This window comes from Manis pentadactyla, chromosome X, assembly GCF_030020395.1.
Source record: "Manis pentadactyla isolate mManPen7 chromosome X, mManPen7.hap1, whole genome shotgun sequence".
NCBI lineage: Eukaryota > Metazoa > Chordata > Mammalia > Pholidota > Manidae > Manis > Manis pentadactyla.
In genome coordinates, this window is record NC_080038.1 from 81,976,460 (window position 1) to 81,990,575 (window position 14,116).

The 14,116-nt window shown below is 40.2% G+C and overlaps 1 protein-coding gene across 1 annotated transcript in view; it reads left to right on the top strand.

Annotated features, from left to right (window-relative positions):
* Window positions 1–612: 612 nt before the first annotated feature.
* Window positions 613–14,116, top strand: part of LOC118934038 (histone-lysine N-methyltransferase PRDM9-like) — a 41,788-nt gene continuing 28,284 nt past the window's right edge. The window contains 10 exon segments of the mRNA XM_057495366.1: window positions 613–688; window positions 1,073–1,201; window positions 1,501–1,608; window positions 7,485–7,534; window positions 9,607–9,754; window positions 10,378–10,479; window positions 10,697–10,924; window positions 10,927–10,967; window positions 11,367–11,434; window positions 12,589–12,766. Of these exon segments, the coding sequence (XP_057351349.1) occupies window positions 613–688; window positions 1,073–1,201; window positions 1,501–1,608; window positions 7,485–7,534; window positions 9,607–9,754; window positions 10,378–10,479; window positions 10,697–10,924; window positions 10,927–10,967; window positions 11,367–11,434; window positions 12,589–12,766 (1,128 nt within the window).

Here is a 14,116-nt window from a genome sequence, read left to right on the forward strand (position 1 = left end):
GCCATCAGCCTATGAGATCCCAATTCTCCTCAGCATGAGACCCCAAATCCCCTCACTCAGCAGCCCCAATTTCCTCAGCCCAAGATCTATGTTCCTTAGAGATCAAGACAGCTTTACACCCAGATTTCTTCAGAATCCACAGGTGGAGAGCCCCAGATCTCTTGAGAAGTATTCCTTTCCTCTCACTGGACCAGTTCCATAATCGTCAGCCTGACCCCAATCCTGGCATCCAGTGCTCCGCATCTCCCTGGAAATCCTCTGGCCTGAGAACTGCCCTCAAACACCCACAGCCAGGGCCCTCCAGGCACCTTTGCCACCTTTCCTCAGACGGACTGAGCTGCATGGGAGTAAACAAAATTCAGCTCATGTTAGGCTGGTTGTGGCTGCTGGAGATGCTCCCATTACACCAACGGCTCCCAGTCTTTCCCTACTGGGTCCCCACATCTTCATGCCATGGACAGGAAGACAGACCTGCCTCGGAGTAGTGGTCTGGGCTGTCACCCCCTCTCAGCACCTTCTCCTTCACAAGTGCCTTGGCTTTGGGGCTGGAAGACTTAGGAACACTTGCCAGCCTCAGAGTCCCAGCAGGACCTGCCTGGCCATCCCAGCACCATGAGCTCCGACAGGTTCCTGGAGGAGAACAGTGAGGGACACTCAAAGGGAACGAGCTGGAAGGCCATGGTGAGAGGTGTGGGAGGTGAAGCCAGGCTCCAGATGGGGTCTGTAAGAAGGAGGGGTCTGTAAGAAAGAGGAGAAGAGGGGCACAGTAACAAGGAAACTTCACCAGTATGCAAGCCTCTCTGTGAATGCATACAGGATGTATGAGACATGGGGAGAAAATGGGACCCTAGCATCAGCAACTGCTCTACATCAGGGGGGGGATAGGAAAATTCTCACTTGGTGCAGTAATTCAGGACCCAGTCAGGAGACAGAGTATTCACCTTTATTTCAGAGACCACCCAGCGGCCTCAGGCTACACCCTACAAGCAAGATGGAGCAGAAGGCCCAGCTCACAGTTCTGACTTGTATTAGTAAATCACTGATGGAACCTATTATTTTCTCTAGGCCAGAGATGCTTTCAAAGACATTTCCATATACTTCTCTAAGAAAGAATGGACAGAGATGAGAGACTGGGAGAAAATCCAATACAGGAATGTGAAAAGGAACTATGAAGCACTGGTCGCTATAGGGAACAAGACATGTGGAGTGCAGAGTAGCCTGGCAAGCAAGTCTGCAACCCCTGTATCAGTCGGGCTCTCTCTCAGGTGGCTCCGTCTGCCCACAGTTCCCTTCTGTGTGGAGACAAACCCAGAGGGAAATGCTTTTTGTATCAGTGTGGGGCCAGTACTGGTAATGCAGACCTCACCTCCTGCCTTATTCTCGACCCTCCCAGCACATCCAACTGAGTCGCTTGAACTTTATAGTGCTTTCATTTCTTGCTGTGCTTTGTTCATTCTTCCAGTTCTTCCCTTTTAAGCCAAAGATTTTGCTTCTTTCCAGGTCTCAGATTTCCTAGACCAGCTTTCATGCATCATCACAGGCAGGCCATCAAGTCCCAGGTGGATGACACTGAGGATTCTGATGAAGAATTTACGCCCAGTCAGCAAGGTGAGGAGTCAGGAAGATTTAAAGGTATCCTGAAACTGACCTGGGCTCAGGTACCAGCTGTGTCTCAGGAGTTAACAACAGAAACATTATTTCCTCAAAATCACAGACGTTCACAAAGCAAGCAAGATACAAAACAGCATATTATACAGTAAGAGGCTATTCATATAAAGTTTTTAAATAGATAAAGTAATTATATGTTATTTAAATATATATTAATAAGCAACAGATGTATAACAATCGGAATGTGATAAGAAACACCAAATTCATAATAGTTATCACCACAAGAGAAGAAGGAAGGACTGGCAGGTGGCTTCACTGTATATTGATTAGTTTTGTTTGTGTTTATTTTTGTGTTTGATTTTTGAAGTAGAAATAAAGACCTGAAGCCTTTTGTAGCAGAATGTTGCAATAAGACTGAATGGTTTTGGATATATAGGTTTTCCCGTGTTAACTCTCCATACTTTAAAATATATCATTGTTATTTGCTTTTGTAAAACATTGTTAACTAATGAAAAGGCAGTTAAGGAAATCTTAGACTATAAATCCAAAAGGGAGCTTTCTAACACTTATCTCATGATAGTTCAGTTATTGGATTAAATTTCTTAGAAGAGGGAATGATTAATATATTATCTAAAGTTACATGATTTATGTATGTATATTTAATCATACCACATGGTGTTCTTACCCAAAAGTGAATGTGATTCTTTGCCTGGATTCCAAGAAAGTGTTTGAGAGAGCTAGTTAGTGTCGCTAATCTTTCCCTCATGTCCCTAACCAGAGACAGCATCAGCTAAATAAGTGAGGTACAATCACTATAAAACAGAAATGAGAGGCTCACTTCTGCTGCCCTTCAGACAGGAGAGATTAAAAGAAGAGTCAGTCTGCCTAAACTGAGGAAAGCAGCTTGGATTAGGTCTATTATTCTCCATCTACAGATTTCTGAGTCCTTAGGATCTTAAAAGTAGTGTAAGAGATCTGAAATCCACAAAGGTTCTGACATGGAAGGATAGTCTTCGAAGGAAACCATATGCCCATGGTTTATCATACATCTGTGCATCTCTATCTGGATGCAATTAAAACCCCCACCCCGGTCAATTTCTTTATTTATTTTTATTGTGACTTAAAAGAAAACAAAAAAATAATAAGTTTTTCCTCTTAGCAGTTTTTAAGTAGGCAACACGGTATTATTTTTTATTTTATTTTATTTTATTTTTTAATTAATAAGCTTTATTTTTTAGAGAATTTTTAAGCTTACAGAAAAATTAAACAGAAAGTACAGAGAGTTCCCTCTTTCCCTCTGCCCACAGTTTCCCCAATTATTAACATCTTGAATTGCTGTGGTACATCTGTTACAATTGATGAAACTGATACTGATAGACTATTATTGACTGGAGTCCACGGTTTATAGTAGGGTTCAATCTTTATGCTGTACAGTTCTATGGGTTTTAACAAATGTGTAATTTCATGTGTTCACCTTTTACAGTTTTACCAAGAATAGTTTCACTGCCCTAAAAATCCTCCGTGCTCCACCTACTTATCCTCCTTCCCCCCAACCTCTGGCAACCACTGATCTTCTTACCATCTCTATAGTTTTGCCTTTTCCAAAATGTCATATAGTTGGAATCACACAATCTGTAGTCTTTTACACTGGTTACTTTTACTTAGCAATATGCATTTAAGTTTTCTCTCTCTCTCTCTCTCTCTCTCTCTCTCTCTCTGTATTCATGACTTGATAGCTCTTTTTTTTCCCACACTGAATAATATTCCATTGCATGGATATAAAATTGTTTCTTCATCCAGTCACCTTTGAAAGATACTGGTTCCAATATTTGGCAATTATGAATAAAGCTGCTATAAATATTCACATGCAGTTTTTTATGTGGACATAAGTTTCCAAGTTACTTGGGATAATACTAAGTATGGTGATTGCTGGATTATATGGTAAGAGTATATTTAATTTTGTAAGAATCTGCCAAACTGTATTCCTAAGTGGCTGTGCCACCAGCAGTGAATGAGACTCCCTGTTGTTACACATTTGCTGTTGTTACTATTTTTTTGTAGTTAGCACTGTTGTTAGTTAGCCATAGTAATAGGTAGTTGATGGCATCATTGTTATTTACCTTTCCATATACTTGTTTGCCATCTGTGAATCTTCTCTGATGAGATGACTGTTCAAATCATTTTGTTGTTGTTGTTATCATTAATCTACAATTACATGAAGTACATTATGTTAACTAGGCTCCCCACTTCACCAAGTCACCCCCACAAACCCCATTAGAGACACTGTTCATCAGCATAGTAAGATGCTGTAGAATCACTACTTGTCTTCTCTGTGTTGTGCAGCCCTCCCCACACTCCCCCCCACATTACACATGCTAATCATAATGTCCCCTTTCTTTTCCCCATCCTTATCCCTCCCTTCCCACCCATCCTCCCCAGTCCTTTTCCCTTTGGTAACTGTTAGTCCATTCTTGGGTTCTGTGAGTCTGCTGCTGTTTTGTTCCTTCAGCTTTTCCTTGTTCTTATACTCCACATATGAATGAAATCATTTGGTACTTGTCTTTCTCCACCTTGCTTATTTCACTGAGCTTAATACCCTCTAGCTCCATCCATGTTGTTGCAAATGGTAGGATTTGTTTTCTTCTTATGGCTGAATAATATTCCATTGTGTATATGTACCACTTCTTCTTTATCCATTCATCTACTGATGGACACTTAGGTTGCTTCCATTTCTTGGCTATTGTAAATAGTGCTGCGATAAACATAGGGGTGCATCTGTCTTTTTCAAACCTGGCTGCTGCATTCTTAGGGTGAATTCCTAGAAGTGGAATTCCTGGGTCAAATGGTATTTCTATTTTGAGCATTTTGAGGAACCTCCATACTGCTTTCCACAATGGTTGAACTAATTTACATTCCCACCAGCAGTGTAGGAGGGTTCCCATTTGTCCACAACCTCACCAACATTTGTTGTTGTTTGACTTTTGGATGGTGGCGACCCTTACTGGTGTGAGGTGATATCTTACTGTAGTTTTAATTTGCACTTCTCTGATGACTAGCCATATGGAGCATCTTTTCATATGTCTGTTGGCCATCTTAATTTCTTCTTTGGAGAACTGTCTATTCAGCTCCTCTGCCCATTTTTAATTGGATTATCTGCTTTTTGTTTGTTGAGGTATGTGAGCTCTTTATATATTTGGATGTCAACCCTTTATCAGATCTGTCATTTATGAATATATTCTCCAATACTGTAGGGTACCATTTTGTTCTATTGATGGTGTCCTTTGCTGTACAGAAGCTTTTCAGCTTGATGTAGACCCACTTGTTCATTTTTGCTTTTGTTTCCCTTGCCTGGGGAGATATGTTCATGAAGAAGTCACTCATGTTTATGTCCAAGAGATTTTTGCCTATGTTTTATCTAAGAGTTTTATGGTTTCATGACTTACACTTGGGTCTTTGATCCATTTCAAATTTACTTTTGTCAACACAGTATTATTAACTACATGCACATTGCTGTACAACATATTACTTGGACTTTTCATCTTCTATGACTGAAACTCTATAGCCAGTGGACAAATCCCCAGGGGATCCTCCCCCAAGCTCCAGGCAACCACCATTCCATTTTCTGTTTCCATGATTTTGATTACTTTAGATATCTCATATAAGTATTTGTCATTTGCGATTGTTTTGTCTCATTTAGTGTAATGTCCTCAAGGTCCATCCATGATGTAGCATAGAGAGGATTTCCTCCTTTTTTAAAGGCAGAATAATATTCCTCTGTGTGTGCGTGTGTGTATGTGTTGTGTATAGCACATTTTCTTCATCTATTTATCCATCAATTAGGGTACTTTAATACCTTGAATACTATGAATAATGTTGCAGTGCCCATGAGTGTGGAAATATTTACTCAAGATCCTGTTTTCAAATTCTATTCATATATACCCAAAGTTGTGTTCCCAAATTATAGGGAAGTTCTATCTCTAATTATTTGAGGAAACTCCATACTGTTTTGCATAGTGGCTGCAACATTTTACATTTCAACAAACAGTGGGTAACTATTTCAGTTTCCCAACATCCTTGTCAACACATGTTATTGTATGTTATTTTCATACTGGCCATCCTAATAGGTATGAGAAGACATGTTGCTGTGGTTTTCACTTGCATTTCATGGTGATTATTGATATTGAGCATATTTTCATATGTTTGTGGGCCATTTACACGTATCTTCTTAAGATAAATATCTATTCAAGTCCTTTATCCATTGTATTAGTCAGCTTGGGCTGCCATAATGAAATACCATAGACTGAGTGACAATCCACAGAAATGTGTTTTTCTCACACTTCTGGAGACTGGAAGTCCAAGATCAAGGTGCTATCATGGTGAAATTCTCTTCCTTGCTTTTAGGCAACCTCCACTTGCTCTGTGTTGGTACTCTTCTTTGTGTGTATTCTTAGCGAGAAAGACACAGATCTTTCTCTTCTTCTTGATGAGATCAATCCTATCATGAGGGCCCCACTCTCATGACCTCATCCACCCCTAGTTAGGTCCAAAATGCTCCATCTCCAAATACCATCACATTGGGGGTTAGGGTTTCAACATAGGAGTTTTGGAGAGACACAATTCAGTCCATAGCACCCAATTTTTAATTAAGTTACTTGATTCTTTTACTGCTGAATTGCAGGAGTTCCTTATATATTCTGAATATTAAACCCTTATCAGATGCATGTTTTACAAATACTTCCTCCCATTCTACACATTGCCTTTTCACTCTGTTGGTTGTGTCCTTTGTTTCACAGAAATCTTTAGTGATCTCATCTATTTTTTATTTTGTTTCTTGTGCTTCTCATGCCATATACCAGAAATCATTGCCCATTCGAATGTCAGGAAGTTTACCCTTGTTTTTTCCTAAGAGTTTTATTCTTTAAGGTCTTCCATTTGGGTCTGTAATCCACTTTGAGCTGATTTATGTGTATGATGTCAAAAAAGGGCCCATTTTCATTCATTTGCATGTAAATACTCTCAACCCCACCATTTGTTGAAGAGACTGTGTCCTTTTCATTTACTCTGTCTTCTTTAATTTCTTTCCACAATGTTCTCTGATTTTCAGTGTGCAAGTGTTTCACTTCCTTGGTTAAGTTTACTCTTAATTATTTCATTCAGTTTGTTGTTGTTCAAAATAGATTGTCTTCTTAGCTGCCTTTTTAGATTGTTCCTTGTTAGTGCATAGAAGTGCAAGTCATTTTTTAGTGTTAATTTTGTATCCTGCAACTTTGCTGAATTTATTATTTCTAACAGGATTTTGGAAAGAATCTTTACAATTTTCTCCATATGAGATCTGCAACCAGACATAATTTTACTTCTTTCTTGCCAAGTCTGATTCCTTTTATTTCCTTTTCTTGTGTAATTCCCTTGCTAGGTCTTGCAGTACTATTTTGAATGGAAGTGCCAAGAGGGCATCCATGGCTTGTTCTTAATCTTACAAGAAATGCTCTCATTTTTTCACTGTTGAATATAGTGAGGTGGGAGGTGGACTTTTCATATTTGACTTTTATTGTAGTGAGGTAATTTCCTTCTACTCCCAGTTTGTTAGGTATTTTTGTCAAAAAAGGCCAATTTATTATTTAACAATGAACGCAATAGATAGTTTTTGAACATAGGAAGAAATATAAATGACATTTTCTCTAGTTTTTAAACATTTTTAAAAAATTAGTTGATGACACCAATAGAAAGCCTCGATGATACTTCAGAAACCATTTTCCTATCGCCCTTCAATACTCCTTGTACTCATCATTCTAGTTCAGTCTGCCATGTCCCTAATGCGAATTTCCAGAGTTTGGAATTATTTACCAACTGAAACATTGATTTTTCTTCACCTTTAGGCAAACCTTCTTGGGTGGGCTTCAGAGTGAAATGGAGTAAACAGCAGAAGGTGAGTATTTCCTAAATCCTTTTGACAAGAAAATCTTTCTCATGGGACTAAACACAGGCAAGAGGAGGAAAAGGCACTGAGTGTGCTAGAAACTGCTGCCTTCCTTTCCTGATCCCTTCTGCACAATGTCTGATATCATTTTAATAGATAGTAAGAATAGCAACAAAGCAGCTACCACTTGTTTCTATTTTCACAATATTTCAGACTTTATTTTAAGCATTTTACATGAATAACCTGACCTGAACCTTGCAGTAACCCTATGAGGTAGGTACTATAACCATCACCATTTATAGATGAGGAAACTGAGGTAAAGAAATGTTTGATTGTATGCCTTGGATCACAGTTTCAGTGGTAGTACAATCTGATCCAAAGCTCCTTCTCTAAACCACTTACAAGCCCATTAAAACTTCAATAGTTGCCTAAAACTCACACTGTCTTTATTCATAACTTCACTTATCTTACTGGTGATAACAACTTAAGCTCCTGTCTGCTATGCTAAAGTGGGAGATGTGCTAAGACCCTCTGAGTGAGGGAAGCTTACAAATGGTCAGTACTAACAGTGAATAGTCCCATATGAAGGAGATAGGAACCCCACCCTCACAGTCCCCAACTCTAATCAAAAGAGGCATCTCCCAGCCCAGAGGAACTCCAGGTTTGATGATTGAGGAACAACAAATAAGAAAATAGCTGAAGGACTTCATATAGGTTACACACTATTTAGTCAAAACACATCCATCTGGCACTGCTTTCAAATGCTCATTCTTGTAGGAGGAAGTGAGTCTTTCCTCTGAGCTTTAATTAGGCAATCTCATTTATTTGTAATCATCTGTGTAGCCTGCCTCTGATATGGGAGCTCTTTGAGAATCTTGTTCATACCTGACTCTTCTCAGAAATCCCAGGCCCAGCTCAAGGCCCTATATATTTTCTGAATAATTTGCATTAAACTAGATCAAACAAATTAAACTACATGTAAGGGTCAAGGAATGCTGAAGATAGTATCTATAAGATAGATTTCAAATATGGAGGCAAGAGAGGAGGTAAATTGATAGCAAGATTAATTTCACATTAATGCTGTATTAGCTCACAAAATAATTTGGTCACAAAACAGTATGATATTTCATGTTCATGATAACATTAATAATTCACATATATGCCAGTTTATGGGTCAGGAAACTTAGGAAAACCAGCTAGCATTACAACCTTATTCAGACAGAATTGACAGGAACCAGCTAATCCAAGTCCAGATACTCTTTCCAGGATCTGGCAGTCTGCAACCTTTGCCATCTTTCCTTTATCGTCTAGATTTCTCGGTTCTCTCCCCAATCTCACTGTTTGGTCACCTCATTTTCCAGATGTATTTGATATCCTCTGTACATTTCTACATTTCTTCTTCCATAAAACGTCCACTAATTTGTAAAAAATCACCTCTTTTCTCCATAAGCCCTTACCCCCGTCTTTCACAGACCCTGTTGATTCTCTAGCCTTTGCAAGTATACTCCTTCTCTTACTCTCACCTTTTTGGAGAAACTTTAAACAAAACTGAATAGGAAAAGCTTAAGACGGGTTCTACTACAAAGCAAAACAGAAGGAACAAAACACCAGCAGACTCATAGACACTGAGAAGGTACTAATGGTTATCAAGGGGGAGGGACTGGGGGGGAGGGGAAAGGGGACTAAGGGGCACAGTAACAGTTGGTCATGGGGATGGTAGTACAGCACAGAGAATATAGCTAATGATTCTGTAACATCTTACTACATCGATGATAGTGACCACATGGAGGGGATGGGGATTTGACAATATGGGTAAATGCTGGACCACTGTGTTATATACTTGAAACTAACATAAGATTGTATAACAATGATACTTTTAATTAAAAAAAAATACAGGGCTTGTACTCTTGTTTTCACTGCCCACTGAGGCCCTTTCTTTTCTCCCTAGTATTCAGATTCCCCTGGTATTTGCAAGGGTTATTAAAGTATTAACTAAATTCATGCATGTGAAAACAAATCATAAGCCTTAAAGAAGTAAATGAATGCATATTGTCTTTTAATATGTGACTCTCCCATTGAAGGGAACATCCAAGATGCCACTAAGAAATGAATCTAGTTTGAAGAAATTGTCAGAAACAGCAAATATAAGTGGCTCAGAGCAGGTCCAGAAGCCAGTTTCCCCTCCTGGAAAAGCAAGTACCTCTGGACATCACTCTAGACAAAAAATGGGTAAGAAGAAAAATTTAGTCCCTCTCAGTCCTTTAGAAAGGCTGATGAATATGGTGAAAGCATGTGGTTTGAACTCTGGATAGGCCTGGGTTTAAGCTGGACTAACCTGAGTTCTGAAGTTACCACTAGGGCCTTGGGCAAATCTTATAAATTCTCTGAGTTTCTGAATGTTAATTTGTAAAGTGAAGATAAGGATACATAGCTCATGTATTGTTTGAAAACATTAATTTAAAAATAAAAGAATTGGCCTGTGCAAGTTGTTCAATAAATCCATCTGTGATAACAGACCATACTTTCTTGGTATTGTATGCCCAAACCTTTGTTTAATTCCTACCATGTTACATGCCCTCAACAAATATTCTCTGAATGAATAAATGTGTGAATGAACCATTTTCAAAGTACAAACTTTGGGAAGTTTAACCTGATAATGAGAATAACTGAAATTCAATTAAGCATCCATACAGTGTTGAATGGTAATTTCTCTGAACCAGTAATGGGGTGAAAACCAGAGTGTGTAGAAGGACAGGGGATCATTTGATGGGAAAAGATTTCACTTTATGACCAAGCAGGGACTAACATTCCAGACCTCACCAACCTCACTTACCTACTTTTCTCCAACTTAGAACTTGGGGGAAAGGAGACTGAAGTAAAGACGTATAACCTATGAGAAAGAAGGGGCTGTGCATACCAAGAAGTCAGTGAGCCCCAGGATGACAACTACCTCTGAAGTGACCCTTTTGGCCCACTCACAGAGAAGGCTGTTGTGTCTTGGTACAATAATTTCATCTCGTCGTTTTTAGTCCCCACATTATTCCCTTCCTCTAATGACTTGGAATGCAGGACTGAAGCTAAATGATGTGAGTGCCTGCACTCTTTCTGAAGTGCTTTACATCCAAGAACATGCACTATGCTTTCCCTAACCCCTGTTGCTCTCACCTCCAGATTGTAAGAAGTGTCAGAACTTCTTCATTGACAGTTGTGCTGCTCATGGGCCTGCTGTGTTTATAAAGGACACTGCAGTGGACAAGGGATATCCCAACCACTCAGCCCTCACTATGCTGCCTGGGCTGAAAATCAGACCTTCGAGCATCCCTGAGGCTGGGCTTGGAGTATGGAGTGAAACATCTGATCTGCAGCTGGGTCTGTACTTTGGCCCCTATGAGGGCAATATCATAGAGATGAAGAGGCAGCCAACAACAGGTATTCCTGGCAGGTTAGAACATCTATCTCTTCCCCTGTCCTCTGGCTACCCACAGCCCTCCTGTGGATTGATGGGACCTGACCTTCTACATACCAGAACATGGATGGAGATAACATGGTCAGCTCTGTGTACTGGGTGGACTTTGCATCAGCATGGAGCTCCCAGGTAAATATCAGAGGGTACGTGGGAGCATGGAAGTAGAGACATAGACAAGTGGCTCCTCCCTTGCAGGGCCCTTGCTCTGAGTGGGCAAATTGACTCAGATATGTAGACGATGGCTGAGGAGCATGTCACATTCAGTTGGTGACTGAATCCATGCAGGATGAAAGCACATTGATAATAATATGGTATAACACTTCATCTGTTCCTCCACCAGCAAAAAATCCTTTAACTTCTCTTTCTGAAATTCAGATCATCACAGGGAGAAACTCCTATGAGTACGTGGATGGAAAGGATAAATCTTGGGCCACCTGCATGAGGTAAGGCCAAGTTTTCTGAGTTTCAGAGGGGACATCTGACTCTCACAAGCCCACACTCCTTTACTTCTCATCATGCCTCCCTCAGTTGTCTCCCTCAAGCCTCTGTTTCTCTGTTAACTCCATGCAGTGTTTTATTTCAGGGCTATTTAGAAAAAAACAAGAAATTAAAAGATAGTATGTGTCCTAAAATATAAATCTCTATGCTAGACAAAATTTCAGCCCCGGAAGAAACCTTGAGGAGCTTACATTCACACACTTTAACTTATCTAATCAACATTTACTAGGCATTTACTATGTTCCAGTTCAGACAAGGGAGTTTTTTAACTAAACACATTATAATCCATGTCCTTATGGAGGACATACTGCAGAACCATTAAAAAATTGATTTCAAGATTTAACTATAACTTTCTTATTTTTTCAAGAATTACACAGTGCCAAGATAAATTAAAATAAGGGAGGGCAGCAAATCTTTAACCTGTGAGAGTAGCAAATCTTCTTAGATTCACTTCTAATTAGAACTGGGTTCTGAAGCCTGTGTACAAATAAGCTGTAGTATGGCCGTGGACCTCTGGGCTTCATGACCCAGCCCCTTCCCTTACCAGGGGGATACAGAATGTGAATGAACCATTGTTGTCCTGTGCTATTATGCTAAGGCAAAAGGACCTCCATTTTCTATAGAAACCCGGGGGAAGCAAGTAAATGGTACCTTAAATAAAGGGTGGTGAGATTGGACAAAGGCATCTCAAAACAGGATATGAGTTAGGCTGATATGTGCTAATCTAGAAGCAGAGTCCATAATCAAGCCCAAAGTTCTGTGTTACAAAACAGACTTAACTTAGAGAAGCTAAACATCAGTGGATTTTATGGCAAACTGAGGTGGAGGTTAAGTCTGAAATTAGGCTTTGGAAAACACTTAGGCAAGGGAGGAAAGCATTCTAGGCAGGATGAGCACAGTAAGAAAGACTTGGCAATAAGAATTCACATGATGTTGTGAAAGAGACTGAGGTATGTACAGAAGCTTCCCCAGGAACAGTGAGGGGAGGGGCAGCATCAAAGCCAGCCATAAACATTGGGCATGGAGCTGGATGTGGATATGATAAGTGGTGGGAACTTACTGCCTGTGATTTCTTTCCTTTTGCCTGATGTAATCCCAGGTATGTAAGCTGCGCCAGGGACGATGATGAGCAGGACCTGGTGGCCTTTCAGTATCACATTCAGATCTTCTACAGAACCTGCCAGGTCATCAGGCCAGGCTGTGAACTGCTGGTCTGGTATGGAGATGAGTATAGCCAGAGCCTGGGCATCAAGTGGGGAAGCAAGTGGAAGGGAGAGGTGAACACCACTGTTCTTTAAAATGGAAAGAAATGAAAGGATTCTTGGGAATTTCATAGCCCAACTCTTAAGAAGAGTAAAATCCAGAATGAAGTCAGTAAAATTGCAATTCAGGTGCTTCAGAAATTAAAGACTCATTTCATATGCCTTTGACACTTAGAAACAGTTTTTACTTTTAAAATTTTTCTCTTATTTTTGCAATACTTTGTGAATAAAATATATCACAGCATACATAGAGTACTGGAAGACTTAGGGGCAAAAAAAATCTAGTTTTTATGCACCTACCAGCTCTCTCCCCAACACAGTTTCTTCTGGCTCTTTTAGCTGTTTCTTCTTAATTTGTTCCATATTTCTGAATGACGTGTATGTTGATGTGCGCTCATTCACAATTCAGTCAGTTCTCATGTGAGTTCCTACTCTGTGCCCAACAGCAGCAGTCAGAATCACCCCTCGAGCAGCTGATGGGTGAACAAGGGTGGGTGTATGTGCACAGCATCAAACAGCAATGGGTGCTTTGAGGGGAATTAATCTAAGGAAGGTGTCTAGGAACCATGAGGGGAGTGATGAGGTGTCGCAGAGAGAGGTCAGGGAAGGGCTCTCTCAGAAGATAACATTTGAGACATGCAAGTACCTGTGGACAAAGAAGTCCAGGCAGAGACACCAGCTAGTGCGCCATCCAAGGCAGGAGAGGTGGGGTGACAAGGACTGGCTGAGAGACCAACCAGGGGAAGGAGGCCTAGAGGGCAAGAACAGAGGTTGGATACATACATGGTAGCCCAAGGCCTATGACCTATAAAGACATGGGATTTTCCTAAGTGAGATGGAACCAGTGTGCAGTTTTCAACTAGAGAGTCACATGTGCTCTGTTCTGAGATAATGCTTTCTTTAATTTTTGAAAAATAGACTGCAGAAAGAGGATGGTGGGTTGATTGGAGAGATGGGAGTTGGGGCTATAAGAAGTATGATTTGGGATATATTTTGAAACAGGACTTGTTATTGCAATTAAAATGCTAAGACTGAATGAAATAAGTCAAGTATGAATAGGTGGTGTGACTCTTGAAGAAGGATATGTTTTCATTTTGTGATTTGTAGAAAACTGACAAAGAATCAATTCACAGTCTAGTTGGGGCAGCAGGAGCCCAAGTCCTTTAGTCAGTGGGTCCTGGACCACTCACCCTTGTCCAATCTGAATCCCACCTCCTGATGGATATCCAGAAGCACAGGGGTCTTCAATTAAATATGATGTCTTTTGAATGTGGATGATCATATTCAGATTTACCCACACATGCTCTCTTTAAGCACTATTCTAGCCTGCCTTCCACATTTCTACATCTCCAGGCTGAGTGGCTC